The sequence below is a fragment of the Pipistrellus hanaki genome, assembly GCF_964339955.1.
Source record: "Pipistrellus hanaki genome assembly, chromosome: 2".
NCBI classification, from domain to species: domain Eukaryota; kingdom Metazoa; phylum Chordata; class Mammalia; order Chiroptera; family Vespertilionidae; genus Pipistrellus; species Pipistrellus hanaki.
The window spans coordinates 14,812,432-14,830,125 of record NC_140504.1 but is presented as its reverse complement, the minus strand read 5'-3'; the positions used below and the strand labels follow the sequence as shown (position 1 = coordinate 14,830,125).

At 48.2% G+C, this 17,694-nt stretch overlaps 1 protein-coding gene across 4 annotated transcripts in view; it reads left to right on the top strand.

Annotated features, from left to right (window-relative positions):
• The first annotated feature begins 2,923 nt into the window (after positions 1 to 2,923).
• Positions 2,924 to 17,694, top strand: part of CXADR (CXADR cell adhesion molecule) — a 61,753-nt gene continuing 46,982 nt past the window's right edge. For 3 of the 4 annotated variants that reach the window (XM_084872604.1, XM_084872606.1, XM_084872607.1), the window contains exon 1: positions 2,954 to 3,135. In XM_084872604.1, the coding sequence (XP_084728730.1) occupies positions 3,093 to 3,135 (43 nt within the window). In that variant the 5' untranslated portion in view covers positions 2,954 to 3,092. Of the gene's footprint in view, positions 3,136 to 17,694 lie in introns of all 4 variants that reach the window. The other variant, XM_084872605.1, reaches the window with a different exon arrangement.

Sequence of the window (17,694 nt, the reverse complement as noted above, 5' to 3'; positions counted from 1 at the left end):
TTGCAAAATACACATTTTCAGTACATTCTGAAAAGATAAATTGATGTAATAATTTGTGAGTTATTGCATGGATATTTTTTTCAATATACTAATACGGGGGTTGGCAAAAGTAGGTCTAGTGTGAATGGTATGTGAAACAGTTAATTATTTTTTCAAAAATATATGTATTTTATTGATTTCAGAGAGGAAAGGAGGGGGCAGGGGGAAAGAGAGAGAGAGAGAGAGAGAGAGAGAGAGAGAGAGAGAGAGAGAGAGAGAGAGAGAAAGAGAAACATCAATGATGAGAGAGAATCATTCATCAGTTGCCTCCTGCATGCTTCACAGGATTGAGCCGGCAACCTGGGCATATGCCCTGAACAGGAATCAAACCATGACTTCCTGGTTCATAGGTTGATACTCAACCACTGAGCAATACCAGCCCGGCAAACAGTTTATTCTTGTATTATTTTATTAATTATTGTATTTTCCATAAGAGCAGTATAGATCTACTTTTGCCTACCCTCTATATGAAGTGAATATATTCAACAAATACTAGGGAACTTAGGCTATAATGGGCTGTGCTTCCAAGAATGACAAAGATAAATAATATGCCTTTTTGGCCTCCTAGAAATATTCAGAGTAAGAGAAGTGATTGTAAGCTATGAGAATGCTTACCACAAAAGGAGCCCAGCCCTAGCGGGTTTGGCTCAGTGGATAGAGTGTCAGCCTGCGGACTGAAGGGTCCCAGGTTCAATCCATGTACTTGGTTGTGGGCACATCCCCAATAGGGGTGTGCAGGAGGCAGCTGATTAATGTTTCTTTCTCATCGATGTTTCTAACTCTCTTTCTCTCCCCCTTCCTCCTGTAAAAAAATCAATAAAATATGTTTAAAAAAAAAAAAAAAAGGAGCCCAAAGATGGAATTGTGTGTGTGTGTGTGTGTTTTAAAGTACCAGAGCAAAGAGATTAAGATGAGAATCCTCCCAGGTGACCTGTAAATATTTCCTCTAATAAATGGTTGAGATGATCCCTGAAGGGTGAGTTTCAGGAGGAGACACTCCGAGTAGTAACTTTATAGCAAGTGTGCTTCTTTGAAGTAAATTAACCCTAGAAAAGTTTCCATAAAACAGTCTGAAATAGATATGAACGACTTTAATACTTAATCTCTAATCTCATAAAGCATAATGTCGTCAAATTTCAAGGTACATGTATTTTATCCCTTCAATTATATCCAGTAAAATTCCTATTTCCTCAACCAATAGGAAGTCCCCAGTGGTTACCCTGGACTCTCTGCCTTCCATCAGCCAGGATTCCACTGGAGAGACGTTCAATCAGGATTTCTAGAGTGGGGCTCGGGCTTTGCTATTTTTGGGAACTTCCTCCAGATAATTTCAATGTGCAGGCAGGGTTGCAAACCACCAGGCTAAATCGCATTAGGCATTAATGTTGGTCTTCCTGATGGCTGACTTCTCTTTTGGTTCAATGAATAAGAATGTTCCAATATTATTTTTATTAGCTTCCACTTTATTAAGTATTTACTATTCTGCCAAGCATTATTCTTCTTCTTCTTCTTCTTCTTCTTCTTCTTCTTCTTCTTCTTCTTCTTCTTCTTCTTCTTCTTCTTCTTCTTCTTCTTCTTCTTCTTCTTCTTCTCCTCCTCCTCCTCCTCCTCCTCCTCCTCCTCCTCCTCCTCCTCCTCCTCCTCCTCCTCCTCCTCCTCCCCCTCCTCCTCCCCCTCCTCCTTTTTCATTATGTCCTCTAATTTTCCCAGCTACCACTGTGGTAGGAGCTAACTTTCTAAGTAACTTGGCCCAGTGACTGCCCCATTTCGGAGCCCAGGAAATTACCCACGGCGCAACGCTGCTCCTCTCCAGTAACCCAGTCCCGATATAGAACCGCCAGGAACACCAAAGAAAGTCCCAGCAGCTATAAATAAACGTTATCTGAAAACAGCAACTGAGAAACAGGTGGCAACAGGACGCAGGAGCACGTAGGGAGGACGCCAGGAGCTACCCGTGTTTCCCCGAAAATAAGACATCCTCCAAAAATAAGACCTAGCGCATGGAAAGATAAGACATCCCCTGAAAATAAGACCTAGCGCAACTTTGGGAGAAAAAAATTAATATAAGACACTGTCTTATTTTCGGGGAAACAGGGTAGAATCAGGAAGACCATATTAACAATTTAGCCTGGTAGCTTGCAACCCTGAACAGTGCAGGGCTGACCTGGCAACTCACCATGCCCCATTCCCAGGCTCTCGGACCCTCCACCCCGCAGCCTTTCGCCACCCTTCCTCAGCCCCGCTTCTCCAGCTCCCTAGCCTTTGTTGGCCAATTTCAGGGCTAGGTCCACCTAGCCATGCTAGGCGGGGAAGGCCATCTGGAGACTCCTCAAACCCGTGGCTGAAGCTGAACCGCTCAGTCCTTGCAGGAAACGGGCAAAAGCCTTCCAGATCCTTCTCTATCTATACCCACCCAACTCCCGGAGCAGGGAACAAACGCGGGGGCGCCGGGTTCGCTCCCGGGAGCCTCAGGCTAGGCGGGCGCTCCCGCCCCTGCAGCGAAGCGCCGGAGGTGGGACGCGTGGCCCGAGGCTCCAAGCCGCTCCTGCCCGAGGGAGGGGGGGGGGGAGAGGCAGGAGCGGCGATTTAGATCTCCGGGGGGCGGGAGAGTGTAGCAAGGGCGTGACCACCGTGCAGTGGTCTGGGGCCAGGGGCCAGGGGCCAGGGGCCAGGGGCCGCCCCACCCTGGGACACCAATCCCGATCGCCCCGATGTCACCGAAGGCGCGGCGGCGGGTGCCGGGGCTCAGACTGGGACGCGCGGCTGCCGGCTCCCGGGTGGGAGCAGCTCGGGTGCAGCCCGGGTGCAGCCGCAGGCGCGCGCGCAGCACGCAGCGCGCCCCCACCCCCGTCGCCATGGCAACCCCACGCGCCCGGCGGGGCTCGCGGCCGGAAGTGACGCGCTCCACCTGCGGAGCGCGGGCGCGGCGGCGCGAGGTGCAGAGGTGCTGCAGCTGGCAGCCGGCGGGAGCGCGCCCGGCGCCGGCAGACCCGCAGCCCCGGCCGCAGCCCCCGTCCTCCCCGCAGTCGCCGCGCACGGCCGCGCCGCCAGCCATGGCGCTTCTGCGGTGCTTCCTGATCCTGTGCGGGGTCGCCGGTGAGTGTGGCGGCGGTGCGGTGCCTCCCGTCGCCGCCCCATGGCCCGGCCAGCCTCCGCCCGGGGCGCCCGAGCCGGCGGCCACCCGGGAACAATGAGGCGCGGGCGGAGGGGAGGGCGCGATTGGGGGGCGCTACCCGCGCCGGGCGGTTCTGCCGGGCTGGCTGGGTGCGCGAGGCGAGGAGGTGCAGGGGCTCCGGAGGGAGCCGTGCGGGGGGCGGGGGTGCTTGGCGGCAGGAGGATGGGGGGCGGCGTTGGCGGAGCGGGGATCGGAGCCCCAGGATGAGGGGCGCGGCGGCGGGGGTCCCCGGGGCGCGCCGCGGGCGGGCGGGTGGGCGCGGCGCGCTGGGTCCGCGCTCCCTCCTTTGTGGCCGCTGCGGGCTCTGCCCTGTGTGCTCGCGCCCTTCCCTCCGCGCCGGGTCCGACCAGGGAGGGAGGGTTCCCCGATTTCCGTCCAGGGAGGGTTCCCCGATTTCCAGGAGCCCAGGGCGGCGAGAGCCCAGGTGTGGGAGCGTCCGAGCGGGGAGACCGTATTGCAAACGCCATGATTACATGGACACCGAGCCCGAGATCGCCCGTGGCGGGGGGTTCCTCTGGGAAAGGGGCGCCGCATGCCCGGGGCCCCGCGTCCCCCCCGCTCCCCCCGGGCGGGTCCCCGAGGCGGGCCCGGCGCGCCGGGCACCGGGCGGCGGCGCCCCGGAGCCCCCGGCGGGCACCCCGAGGTGGGTTTCCTGCCTTCCGAAAGGCAGGCTGCGGGGCAAAGTGCGCGGGGCCGTTCATAACCTCGTGATCAGCCTCACTTTGAAGATAAGATGGGGTGATGACTAGTACGGGCAGCTCCCAAAGGATCTGCCAAGTGTGTCTTTCGGCTGCGCCTTTCTCGGGGACGGAAAAGAGAAGAGGGCATTTTAACAATGGTGTGTCATTAAGAAAAAAATGTGTGCCATTAGGAATCATCGGTATTTGGTCCTGGAAAACGCGGGTCTATTTCCTGGTCAGGGTTTTAACAACTGATGTTGTCAAAAGAAGCATTTGTGTCATTTTGTAACCAAAGGATTCTTTTTTTTTTTTAAATTCATGGGTGGGTCCCTAGGAGAGGCACGTTGTGTAGCCTCCGGAAGGATAATTTTTGTGAGTGCTGGAAAGCAGCAGGATCAGGTGGCCTTTTCTGCTGGGGGGTGGCTCTCTACTTCCTGTTCAAATGGTAATTCCATTGTTGGATGCCACAGCTGTGAGCATTTCTCATGGGATCCACCTTCTATTAACAAGTCTAATCTTCCTTGTGAGTCTGTGAGCACTATCTCCACCTTTTTGATACATATCAGTCAGCCTGGTCTGGAATCTCCAAAGCAGAGCTTTCTGGGAAAGAGGAAGGGTCAGGAACCAGTGGACGTGGTCCGTTCCCATTTTTGTTCTGTGGAGGGCTGACCTGAAGTAGAAGCTGAGCTCACGGTGTGTGTGCTCTGGGGGGAGGGGAGGATATCTTAGGCTGCATCTAAACCAGGAAAGTAGAAGAACAAACCATGCCGGAGAATATCTTTTCAGGGGTATTTGGATAACTGGATTTTTCTGGATGCCTCACTTTGGTAGGCACAATCACCAACAAACGTATTTTGACACACAGGCCATTTTGCTCATCAAGTGTACAGGAGGGTACAGCGAACATCTAGCTAAACTGGACAGCTTTTTTTTTTTTTTTTTTTTTTTAATCCTCACTGGAGGATATTTTTCCATTGATTTTTTTTTTTTTTTTTTTTTTTTTTTTTTTTTTTTTTTTTTTTAGAGTGGGAGAGAGAGGGAAAGACAGAGGAACATCTATGTGAGAGAAACACATGGATTGGCTGCCAGGCAGGGGAGGAGTCTGGAACCACAGTATGTGCCCTTGACTGGAATTGAACTCAGGACCCTTCAGTCCCTATCCACTGAACCAAACCAACTGGGGCCAGACAACTATTTTTAATTTTCCAGCATAGGAGACAACTCAAAAGCTATGTGATTGGTGTATGGTTTTGCGTATTTCTTCAGCTACTTCTTGCCACTTCAGAAATTTATGAAGAACTCCAGTTGAGTGGTAGCATAATCCTGCAGTTGGCAAAGCAAGGTGGGGACTTAATATGTTTTAAAAGTTGCAGTGCTGTGAGTGGTAGAGCTTCCTCTGGAGCTAGCTGTCTCTGTGTGGGTTGTAAGGAGTTTGGTGCCATACTCTGGTTGCTGGTAGAATTCCTTTGGATGCATTTTAATTGCCAAACTGGCAACCAGGCATACCACAGCACTGGTAGGCAGTAGTAGTAGAGCAGTAGCAATGGCCATAAAATTAAAGCCTCGTTGAGCAGTTACTAAATACCAGGCACTGTTCTAGGCCCTAGAATCTAGGGCTTCACATACACTCTTATCTAGCAACCTTAGAGGGTATGTGTTATGATGATTCCTGTTGTACAGGTGTGGAAACTGAGGCACGGAGTGGTTCTGTAACTTGCCAAGATCACAAATTTCCTTCTTCATTCTTGCTCTTATAACTATGCTCTTCTGCCTCTAAAAGCAGCTACTTTGCTCTTTTAAATTTTTTTTTTTTTTGATTGATTGATTGGAGAGAGGGAGAGAAAGGTTGATTTGTTGTTCCATTTAGTTATGCATTCCTTGGTTGATTCTTGTGTGTGCCCTGGCTGGAAATGGAATCCACACCCCTGTATTGGCACAATACTCTAAGTAACTGTGCCTCCCGCCAGGGCATACTTTCTTCTTTGAGTACTCTAATCCACATCCTAAAATCCTATTATTGCTTATTAGTCATTTATTAAGAACGTGCTGTTGTCTTGGCTGTGCGCCAAGTATGGAGGTTTTTATGATTTGCCCTTTAAGCCCTTTATCTTTGTTGAAAACGTGAGGATCGAGGGCTCAGACTGGGTTGCAGACTGGTGTGGCTCAGGGCCCTGAGAGCAGCAGCGCCCGGGCATCTTGTTAAAGCTAGGGTGCTGCTGTGTCCCACGCTGTCAGCGTGAGTGGAACTGAAAATGTGCCCGTCGGTGATTCCGGTCTCCCCATCACTCGTTAGCCCCTAGATTAGGGGTGTCGAACTCAATCAGAGAAGGGGCCAAAATCTAAAATCCAGCCTAAATCGCGGGCCGAATGGTTTACTGAACAGTCATAAACTGACAATGTCATAAACTGACAGCGGAGTGCAGTGATGACAGCGCGGTGCGGGCCACATTGCAAGGCCTGGCGGGCTGGATTTGGCCCGCGGGCCTTGTGTTTGACACATGTGCCCTAGATGGAGCAGGTCTCTGTCCTCCTGTGTGCCTCACTCACTTTATGTGTCAAGAGTGGGGGTCCTCCTATCAGAGTTATTGAGGAGCAAGGTGAAACGTTTCTTTTTCGTTTTCCTGGCGTCTTTTAATAACAAGGATTACTAGATGTGAACTTGATCCCTCCATGGACCTCTCACCATTGACATTCCTGCCATTATACCGACCACCAGAGCAGAAGTGGCCTCTTCTACAAGGGGAAGCCACTCTACGTTGGCTCCTTAACCTGTGTGTGACGGGATCTCCATCAATGACCCCATGTGTCTCCCTGCGCCGGGTCAGAGGGCAGGGGCCTTACCTGCGTTGTTTATTGTTAGAGCCCCAGGGTTAGCCCGTGGCTCCTGGCAGTTGGCCAATGTTCAGCAAAGGTTGTGTAACCACGTTTTTAACCTCTTTTTGCCACGAGGTTCATGTATATGATGTAGCTCTCGTCAGTTGCATTTCTCTTTTCTCTCCCTTCTCATCCAGTGGTCATTTCCCTAGCCCTGACCCATTCAGGTATTCGGCTAAAGAAGTTAAGCATCTGCTTTCTCTCTGCCCTCATTGTTCTGATCCACTTCCCACCCCACCCCACGCCCACCCCCAGCCCCACCCCAGCTTCTGTTGCCAAAGGTAACAATCACGGGTGCCAGATCCATTTATTTTGGGGGAGCTCCTGGACTCCTATTGTGGTCCTTTCCCGCCCTGCTAACCTGATTTACGCTGCCTCCTACAATAGGTCCCTTCAGTGTCAGCCTTCCCACCATTTGGCTCATCGTCGTCTTCTCAGTCTCCATCTTAAACCTGGGTGACCTCACCTATTCATTACTGTAACCTCTGAAATAGTTTGCTACTGACTTAGGAAGATTGCCAGCTCAGCTCACCTCTCCTTCGAACTCTGGGCCTCTGCTTCCAGCTGCCTAACATTCAACTTCCACCTGAATGCTCCTCAGAACCCGAGACTCATCTGTTAGCTGATTAAATGGCCCAATCAATGACCTGTTTCTGGCCTACTATGTAGGTACTGTCTTGCGCTAGGGGCTCTTACGTGAGCGTAGGCCTGCAAGGTGTAGAAGGCTTGATAGGACCTTCCCAGCAGATGGTACAGCTTTTGAAAGACACAGTTCTGAAATGGCACGATGTGTCTTGGGAGTTGAGAAATCCAGTTCCCGTAAAGCATCTAGCCAGCACTTCTCAAACTTCTGATGTGCACGTGAGTCATTCTTATAAGGGATTCTGCATTTTATAACAAGCTCTCCATGATGTCACTCTGACCACACTTTGGGTGGACAGAGATCTAAAGGCTTTTTCCAAGAGCTTATTAGGAGATGAGAAATTAGCGTGCACCCCTCACCCCTGACCTCCCACAGCAGCCCCCAGAAGCCCATGGAGGCATTAAAGGAGTGAGGTGACATCACTCTCTTGAATGATGCGGAACTCTGCAGCCGCTCCAAGGCAGGCAGACCTGATAGAGCCAACACAGGGACGGAAGCAGCCTCTGTTGAAACACAGCGGAGTGCACAGCGCCGGGGGTCCTCTTTGCTCTGGAAAGTTGTGTTGAGGGATTGCCGTGGAACTGGTTGAATGAGTGGCCAGAAGGGGTTGGAGAGAAGCAGTAAGAGTTTTGGCTTGAGGGAATGGTGGAGTCACTAGCCCATAAAGAGGAACACGTTTTAAGGAGGGGACAGTGAGCTTAAGTTGGAGCAGGTTGTATTTTTGAGGTGCCTGAGGGGATGAAGGGGGAAAATAGCCAGTAAAGAGGTTTAAACCAAGATCTGGATCTTAAGGAGAGAGGCGAGGGTGAGTGACAGAGACCTGGGAATCGCCGCTGATCGGTGGCACCAGTGTGAGGTTAATGAGGAAAGGAGGGAAGGACTGACCAGAGGAGAAGGTGAAATGGGACACGGGAACACCAACAGCCACAAGTAGACACAGGTGAACCATGAGGAGTGACAGGGAATGAGGGAGAATTAAAAGGTGTGGGGTCTCAGACACTGTCACAGAAGTAAGGCCAGCGGGGTTTACCATTAGGAGATTATTAAGAACACTCCAGGAAATCAATCGGTTCCACAGGGAGGACAGTTTCTGGAAGGGGTGAGAGGAAAGCCAGAGTGTGGTCAATGCACTAGTAGGAGTGGCCTCCGGCGAGGGGAAGGAGAAATCTCTGTGCACCTGCAGTTGTGTTGACAGCGGACGGCCATGACTCATGGCCTTAGTGTCATGAGTCAGTAGCAGGCCCAGGGGAGACTGGAGAAGCCAGCCTATCAGGACTCCTTTAACTTCCAGCCACCCAGGCCCAGAAGCTGGTTCCTCCTTCCCCTCTGTGGGCCCAGGTTCCTCTTTGTACCTTTAGTGTTGGGGTTTCTCAGTGTAAAGCTTCAGCTACCATGTGAGTCTCTGCAGCCTCCAGCCTGTGTCTAATCTGTTCCCAAGCTCTGCCAATCATTTCCATCCACCCACTGCAGACTTCTTAGCTTAGACTCCCCACAGGCAGTTCTGGTTGAACCTGTCTACATGTCACCATGGTCTCTCACATTCCTTGGCATTTTCAGCCACCAAGATGGCCGGGCAGAAATCTGTGTGTCTTCCTTGACTCTCCCTCTTCTTTTACTTGTTTACATCCAGTCAGTTTCCAAGTTACATGTATCTCTCCAGCCACACTGTTCCACGTTATCTCAGTATCTTAAGATGGTTGCTGAAATAGCTTCGTCATGGGTGTGCTGCTACGTGAGCTTACCCTGTGCTCCGGCACTTCCGGCTGCCGGGCATGTGCACACCTACCGGGCGTGCCTTTATCGCGATTGCTTTCCTTCGCCAGGCTGTACATTTTATGAGGTCTGGGATTGTCTGTTTATTCTCCCTGGCATTCCCAGTATATGGCACAGTGCATGTGAACTGAATAAACCGGGAAAGGTGTACTAGACAGGAGTTCATGTTTGTTGACTTGAGAAAAAGACGTGGAGGGGAGGGAGGTTGGAAGATCAAGAATTGGTACGTTTCGGAGGAGGTGAGCAGGGCTGGGCCCAGTGTCCTGCCCAGGCCAGCGTGGTATTCCAGCTTTGCCATGAGCCACGCCCTCCGTGGTGGACAGAACCGTAACACCACCCCCGTCTCACTTGTATCTGCTTGTTTGTAGCCTGTTACATCCCCCTCCCTGTTTCTACCTTTCCTCACCCTACACAAATCATTACCTGGTATAATTAAATAAAGTTGAGAATAGAGACTGCAGATTCTTTTTTTTTAATCCTCACCTGAGGATATGTTCTCATTGATTTGAGAGAGAGAGAGAGAGAGAGAGAGAGAGAGAGAGAGAGAGAGAGAGAGGAACATTGATGTTGCCTCCCATACATGTCTCAACTGGGGATTGAACCTGCAGCCAGGTACCGTGTTTCCCCGAAAATAAGACATCCTCCGAAAATAAGACCTAGCGCATAGAAAAATAAGACATACCCTGAAAATAAGATCTAGCACAGCTTTGGGAGCAAAAATTAATATAAGACACTGTCTTATTTTTGGGGAAACAGGGTAGATATGTGCTCTGACTGGGAATTGAACTCCACAACCTTTGTATGTATGGGACACTCCAACCAGCTGAGCCATCCAACCAGGGTGAAACAGTGATTTTTTTATTTTGTTTGATTGGTAGCCAGCAAGTTATGTATGTGAACTTTAAAGTAGTTACTAATGCCTGGCCAATGTGGCTCAGTGGTTGAGCATTAACCTATGAAACAGGAGGTCATGGTTCAATTCCTGCCTGGGTTGTGGGCTCCAATCCCAGTGTGGGGTGTGCCGGAGGCAGCTGATCAATGATTTCTCTCTTTCTCTCTGAAATCAGTAAATATATTAAAAAAACAAAACAAAACAAAAAAACACAACTTACGTTTAAAAATAAAAGTTATTAAATTAATCCAGAAAATAATTAAAATTTACCTAACTAAAATGAGCTTATGCCTTTAGTTTTCTGTCTTTCACCTATCTGGTATTATTTAAGAAAACAAGTCTAATATTCTAGAATAATCGTTAAACTGGAATTGGAATTACATTGATCTCTTTTGATGAGTGTGGTGCTAAGTGGAAGTGAAAAGCAGTAAACTTTTCCAGGACTGAAAAAGTCTACGTGGTCTCTTCCTGGTCCTGACATCACAGGGGGAGTGAGGGGAAGGAGAAGGCCGCCTGGGCATGGCGGAGCCATCTGCGCGGGAAGCCAGCAGAGCTCAGGATCTGCTTCGCTGTCCTCTTGGGGCTCTGTCAGTGGCATTTCTGTGTCATACCATTTGTTGAATCCATCCCTAAAAGAAAGTGGGAAGGAAGTTGAAAATGTTTCTACATTCAGTGGCACACTTGTGACCTAAGAGACGTTTTGTCTCTCTCATGCTTTCCCATCTCATTGACTTTCTTGACTCACCCCAGCTGGAGTTGAAGCCTTCAAGGCCTTAATTTGACTCAGCAGCATTCGCAATTTATTTTCACTGTTAGGACGCTCTTAGAACAAAAGACTGAGGGAAGGAGATAGTAGTCTATTTTTAGGGTAGGTGTGAGTTCAGTGGCCTTCTTTAGTTTGCCCTTTGATAGTTGCTGAGAAAAAGGATTAAAGGTCAAATTAACCAGTGTGTTTACACACTGAGACAGTGCAAATTTCTTTGGAAACTGTTAAATCACTTTCATTCTTTTGAAAAAATTTTCCCCCATTGATTTTGAGAGAGAGTGGATGGGAGGGGTAGAGACAGAGAGACACATTGATTGGTTGCCTTCTGCAGGTGCCCCAGCCAGGGCCAGGATACAACCGATGTACGAGTCCTTGACCAGGATCAAACCCTGGGACCCTTCAGTCTGAGGGCAGTACTCTGTCCACTGAGTGAAAACGGCTAGAGCCTTTTGAAGATATTTGTTTCCATTTATTTTAAAAATATTTTTATTGATTTCAGAGAGGGAGAGAATCCCAATGAGAGACAATCATTGACTGGCTACCTCTTGCACACCTCCCACTGGGGGTCTTGCCCCGCATGTGCCTGGGCTGGGAATGGAACCATGGGACCTTCTAGTTCATAGGTGGGTACTCAACCACTGAACCATACCAGCCAGGCCCCATTTACCTCTAAGAGATAAACATGTGTATAGATTTTGAGTAGAAACAACGAAACTAATCGTGGTTACTTTTCAGCTTCCCATAGGGTAGATGAGAGATTTGTAGCCATGTGCTGCAAGAATCTTTAAAACATGCAGTATACCTGACTCTAGTCAGGGACACACACAGTCCCTTTTCCCTTAGATTGTAAAACACACACACACACACACACACACACACACACACACACAAACATGCGCACACACAAAAACAAACAAAAAAACCTGGCAACAGAAAACACAACACTGAATGAATGAATCCAAATTATACCTTTCCTTTTTGTCAGGTTGACAAAAAAATATAATTTATTTTTGGGTGTGCTGCTGAATTTTAGCCATTAGTTTGTGTGCCATGAGATGAGAAAGGTGGAAAATCACTGGGGTCGATGTATGTTCTTTGTGAGTTTCAGAGGTTCCATCAAAGGAAGGATGCTTTGGCTGCACAGGTGAACTGCTCTCAAGGAACATGCAGATACACCGAACCCAACGTGCAGAGCCATCTTTGTTACGTTGTTACAGTGACTCTCCCTGTGACTCTCCCTGACCGCCCTCAGCCTCCGGCTCCCCGGGGAAGAGAGCTCTGAACTCCTGAACACCGGAGGGTTCCCCTGGGTGTTTTCTCCGATAGGCCAGACAAACACTCTCCAGTGTTTTGTTTTGGGGCACTTCTACCGCAAGAATTGAGAAGCCTTTTTAACCTAGTTGGTTGTACCATGTGAAACCTGATTCTTACGGTAACTCTGGGCTAGAAAAGTGACTCTTCTTTAGTTTTTAAGACAATGTCACACGTATGTCCTTTGAATCCACTATCCTGACAACCTTGGGGTAGGAAGAACACTTTGTATTCCTTTTTTTTTTTTTTTTGAAATTAAAAAACTAGAGGCCAGGTGCATGAAATTCATGCATGGGGGTGGTTTGTCCTTCAGCCCAGCCTGCACCCTCTCCAATGTGGAACCCCTCTCACAATCCAGGACTCCTGGCTCCCAATTGCTCACCTGCCTGCCTTCCTAATTTCCTTAACAGCTTCTGCCTGCCAGCCTGATCACCCCCTAACCACTCCCCTGCCAGCCTGATTGATGCCTAACTGCTCCCCTGCCAGCCCGATTGCCCCCAACTACCCTCCCCTGCAGGCCTAGTCTCCCCCTCCCCCCCCCAACTATTCTCCCCTGCAGGCCTGGGTCCCTCCCAACTGCCCTTCCCTTCAGGCCGGGTTGCCCCCAACTTCCCTCCTCTGCCAGCCTGGTCACCACTAACTGCACTCCCCTGCAGGCTTGATCGCCCCCAACTGCCCTCCTTTGCAGGCATGGTCCCTCCCAACTGCCCTCCCTTGCTGGCCATCTTGTTTCCACATGGGGGCAGCCATCTTGTATGTTGGAGTGATGGTCAATTTGCATATTACTCTTTTATTAGATAGGCTTTTTCCCCCCTGGTCTTCCTTAAGCACATCTGTAGATGTTATATGCAACCAATTTCGACTCTGTCACCCATATTTGCCGAGATGTGAACTATGGCTGAGTGCTACGCTATCTTCACACTAATGGGGCCTCCGTATTTTTCATTTGTCTCTATATGTGGGTCGGGGCCTTTATTATGGATCCTACATATGGATTCCAGCTGGGATTCAGATGGAATTAGAGCTCTCGGGCTCCTCCTCAGCCCAACAAGTTATACCTGGTAGGAATATTGAACCCAGAGTTGTGAAACATTCTGTTTGTTTAACCCAAATAAATTAGTTAGAGAAAAAGACAAGTATCACAGGATCTCCCTCATATGTGCAATCTAATAAACAAAATAAACTGACGAACAGAATAGATCTAGAGACACAGAAGAATGGAACAAGCTGTAGAATCTCAGAAGGTGGGGGTGTGTGGGAAGAGATTATATGCATAATCAATGGATACAGACAGTTGTGTGGGGAAACCTTGGGGCAAGGGTGGACTAGAATGAGTCAGTGGGAGGAAATGGGGAACTTTAAACTTTAAAAAATAGGTAATACTTTACAATAAAGATGAAAGGAAGGAGGGAGGGAGGGAGAAAAAAGAGAGGGAGGGAGTGAATATATTTTGTTTAACCCAAAATACAAAAAATATTTCCATATGTGATCTAATTAAACATTAATGAGGTAAACTCTTTTTATAGATCTGGTCATTATTTGACCTTCGTCTCAAATTGATCTTCATTGCAAGTGCTCAGTAGCCATATGTGGCTAGCACCTACTCTATTTATAGGTCAGCATGGCTCTAGGACTTGGAGCTTTAGCTCCAGTTGCATTCCATCATCATATCTAGTCTCAGAACATCTTCTAACTAAAAAAAGCATGGGTGTGGCGTGCCATCAAAATAGCTTTGTCAGATGGAACATGCCTTTGGAATTGCCTTCATGAGATTTTAAATAGGAAATAATTATTTGTATTACAGGGTATTCCTATTGGCAACTAGTTGTTAAATAAAATCCCTTGTTTTTGTTTTTTTAATTTAATTTCTTATAACATTAGAGCATTTGTTACTTACACACAAAATTATATCAGCTGTTCTTTTTTAACAGTATGTGCATTTATATTTTAGGTATAAGGCATAAAAAAACAAATATATTCACAAAAGTCATATTTTTAGCTTGCCTATGGGGGAATAAATGCATTTATGGAGAGTATAAGAATAGAATGGCCTCTGGTGATGTTGCTAGGGAAATTGGAATTCATTTTGGGATATTAGAAAGGAATTAATGCCAAGATTGAGGCAATCAAGTTAGACATGCTTATAACAGGGGTGATTTTCTTATTGTAATTAAAGCTTTCTTTATTAACTTTGGGACTTTCCATAGAGATAACATTATTTACTCATTTTGGTATTATGTCTATTTCTTTGCTTTTTATTTTCTGTGATCTCATCTTTATAAGACACTTCACCCGAGTTTTTCTTTTTTTTGCACCAAGTACTCAGTTATTCCTGTCTCATGCTAATTAAAGGAAGAGAGCCTGAGGTTTTTATGAGCAAGGAAGCAAAGGCAGATTGCTTAAAATGGAGCGATACAGATTAATCTATGAAGGTGGTGAAAATATTCACCATGGCAACGGGTCTGCTTTACCCATAATGCAAAATACCCTATTTGCATTTGTTTTGTCAGAGAATTCTGAAACTAGTATTTCTGTAGAGAATACAGTGAAGATAATATGCTACACAGTTGAGGCTTAATTTTGATCAGAATTAAAATCTAAAAACAAAATAACAAATTTTTTTTAATGATTTCCTGAGATGAGTGTGCGTGTGGGTGAGGGGAATGGGAAGGGGTGGATCCCAATCCAAGACAACAGATACGTAAAAATCTGTCTGCATGTCTACATTCTGAACTCCCCTTGCCTGGCTTTCAATTATAATTTACTAGAAGCCCAGTGCATGAATTCGTGCACAGATGGGGCTCCGGGGTGGCCTGCTCACACCCCCAACCTCCAAGCCCCACCTGGCACTGCCCCTTCACTTGCTCCACCATTCCGCCTGTGCTGTGATCGGTTGGGGTGCCTGCTCCACGCCCCCTTCCCCCTCCCTCCCCCTCCACTCCCTCAGCATCTGGAAATCCGGTGGCAGCTCCACCCCCTGCTGCCGCTGCTGGTCTCAGGGCAGTTGGCCCCCTGCTTGCACCCACCTTGGCCTGGCACCGCCAGCTCACCTGCTCCACCATCCCACTGGTCCACTCTCATCGGGGCCCTGCTGCCACTGCCTGCCATGTTGTGTGCCACTCCCTGGTGGTCAGCACACGTCATAGCAAGCATTCAACTCCTGGTTGAACAACTGCCTGAGGGAACAATTTACATACTAGGTTTTTATTATAGAGGATAGGATATTTTCCCTGCTCCTGATTTATAAATTATATGTTAAATATTTCTTATAGAGCACCTCAATCTCTGTGGGTGAAGTTTGCAGCTAAATAATGTGTACCTGTGGGCTAGGAGTTGAAGTAGGTGCTTTGAGAGAGATGAGGAAGACATCACTGTGACACTCTCAGCAAGCTTGCCCCTGGAAGAAGGGGACAGCAGAGCGAGCTGGCGGTCAGATGGTTGCTGGTGAAAAATGGGTCCTTGCGTGTCACGAGAGATTACTGTCAAAGGGGCACGTACCTGAGAAGAATTTAAATGTCGCAGTCAGGTTTACCGGGGTGAAGGGAAATGATGCACCCTCAGGGATGGAGAGGCAGACAGGCTCTGGCAGCACAGCCCTGAGAATCCCAACAATTATCCGTGTATTTTCTTGGTTTTCCAAATGAGTGAGCTCTCTTTCTGCTTATCCAGTCTACTTCCTGGGGTTTTCCCAGGCTTGTGCTCATCATCAGCAAACTCATTAATCAACAGAGCCAAATATCAACAGTACAGCGATTGAAATTTCTTTTGAGAGCCAAAGACCGACTTCTGCACGTGGGCCACGAAGTTTCAGTCGCACTGTAGGTGTGCACTCACATGTGGTATTCTGTGGAAGAGCCACACTGAAGGGGCCAAAGAGCTGCATGTGGCTGCGAGTCGTGGTTTGCCAACCACTGCCTTAACCAATCCCTTTCATAGACCTACAGGGTGCCATGCCCTCATCCAGTCCGATCCTTTTCGAAGGCCAGGCTTCACCCCTGTTGGTTTCCATTTTGGCTGCTACTTTTGGTACCTGCTGCACATGCCTCAAGGTAGAAGGACCTCTCCCTGTGCTCTTGGCCTCTACTGCACATGTGCCCGGCAAAGGAATTCCCCTCCCTGATTTCCCCCCTCCCTCACCAGTAGTCCAGGTTCCAGGCCAGCTGTTCTCCAGGAGATTTTTTTTTCCTGTCCCCTTCTCATACTAGGTCCCCAGGGTAAGGATGGGGTGGTCTCCTGGGAGCCTGTGAGTGCTGCAACTTCCTAGCGAAGCAGGCTTATTGTAGACAGTTCAGCTCCCTAGTTCATCAGGCTTCAAGTCTGGTTCCCTTCGCTCCCTTCCTTTATTATAACCAGCTCACCGCGCCAACAAGATCAGATGTGCTGTGCAATGTAAAGGTGTGTGGTGTTCTTTCTGATGGTTCCCTCCTCCAGGCCATTTCCCCCTCCCCGTTGTGTACCAGCCCTTTAGCCTGGAGTCTCCTGCTTATTATATCAGACTTCTGGTTGCTTCTCCACATTGGCCAAGAAATGTCTTACCACTGTGGGGGGAGCAGGGAACTTTCCTCTGTCCTCAAAGGTTCTTTTCGGCTGATCTAACAATTGCATCAAGAGAAAACCAAAGTTAATACATATGTGTGCATGAGAATCCCACATACGTGAGAGTCTCAGGGCCAGTTAGTTAAAGTGATGTATAGATGGCAGTCTGGGCTAAAGATGACATAAGGTGCCTTGTGGCTTCAGACGGTCCTTGCAGGATGACAAGAAGAGCAGACGCTCAGTAATGAGTAGTTTGCTGTCCTATAGCTTAGTATGGGCAAGGCCCTTAATTCAGATTCTTCTATTCCTCTTGAGTCCAAAAGGTCTGGTTTCCTTAGCTCAAGATAACTTGCATACTACAGAGACACATCTTGGGGTTACTTGTTTTGAACCCCTATATCTCAAACCCACGTCCCTCCCCCAACTCCATCACAGCATTATATCGGCATTTTCAGATTTACACTTTTTTACAGTTCATTTTTCTAACTGCAGTTCCTTGACCTTTAAAATACAGAGATTTTCTATCCATTTCGCTTAGGCAGCTCTCTCCTCATGCTTCCTCTTCCTCTGAAACCTTGAACTCTGTTCTCACTGTCTCCCAGCTAGCTTGAGCAAAAAGAGTGATAAAAGAACCACTTTTGCTTCAGTGAGATCTCTGGGCCCTTAACCCCTTTCCACCAGCTCTGGTCTCTGCTTACTTTAAAACCAGAATTTCTTCACCAATACCACGGCCTGGGCAAGTCTGTTTTGAAGAAGTGGCGTTAGAAGAAGTTTAAGTTTTAAAAATGTGGCTCTCAAAAGAAATGTCAATCGTTGTACTGTTGATATTTGGCTCTGTTGGCTAATGAGTTTGCGGACCACTTCTCTAACCAAATGAGCTACCCGGCCAAGACCCCTCCATTCTAATTGAAAGGTGACTAACCTCCCATTTCCTAAGTATCTTCCTTTTCCAGGATCTTGATCCTTAAGTCTCTGTTCTACTATATGTGTTCTGCTGTCCTTTTA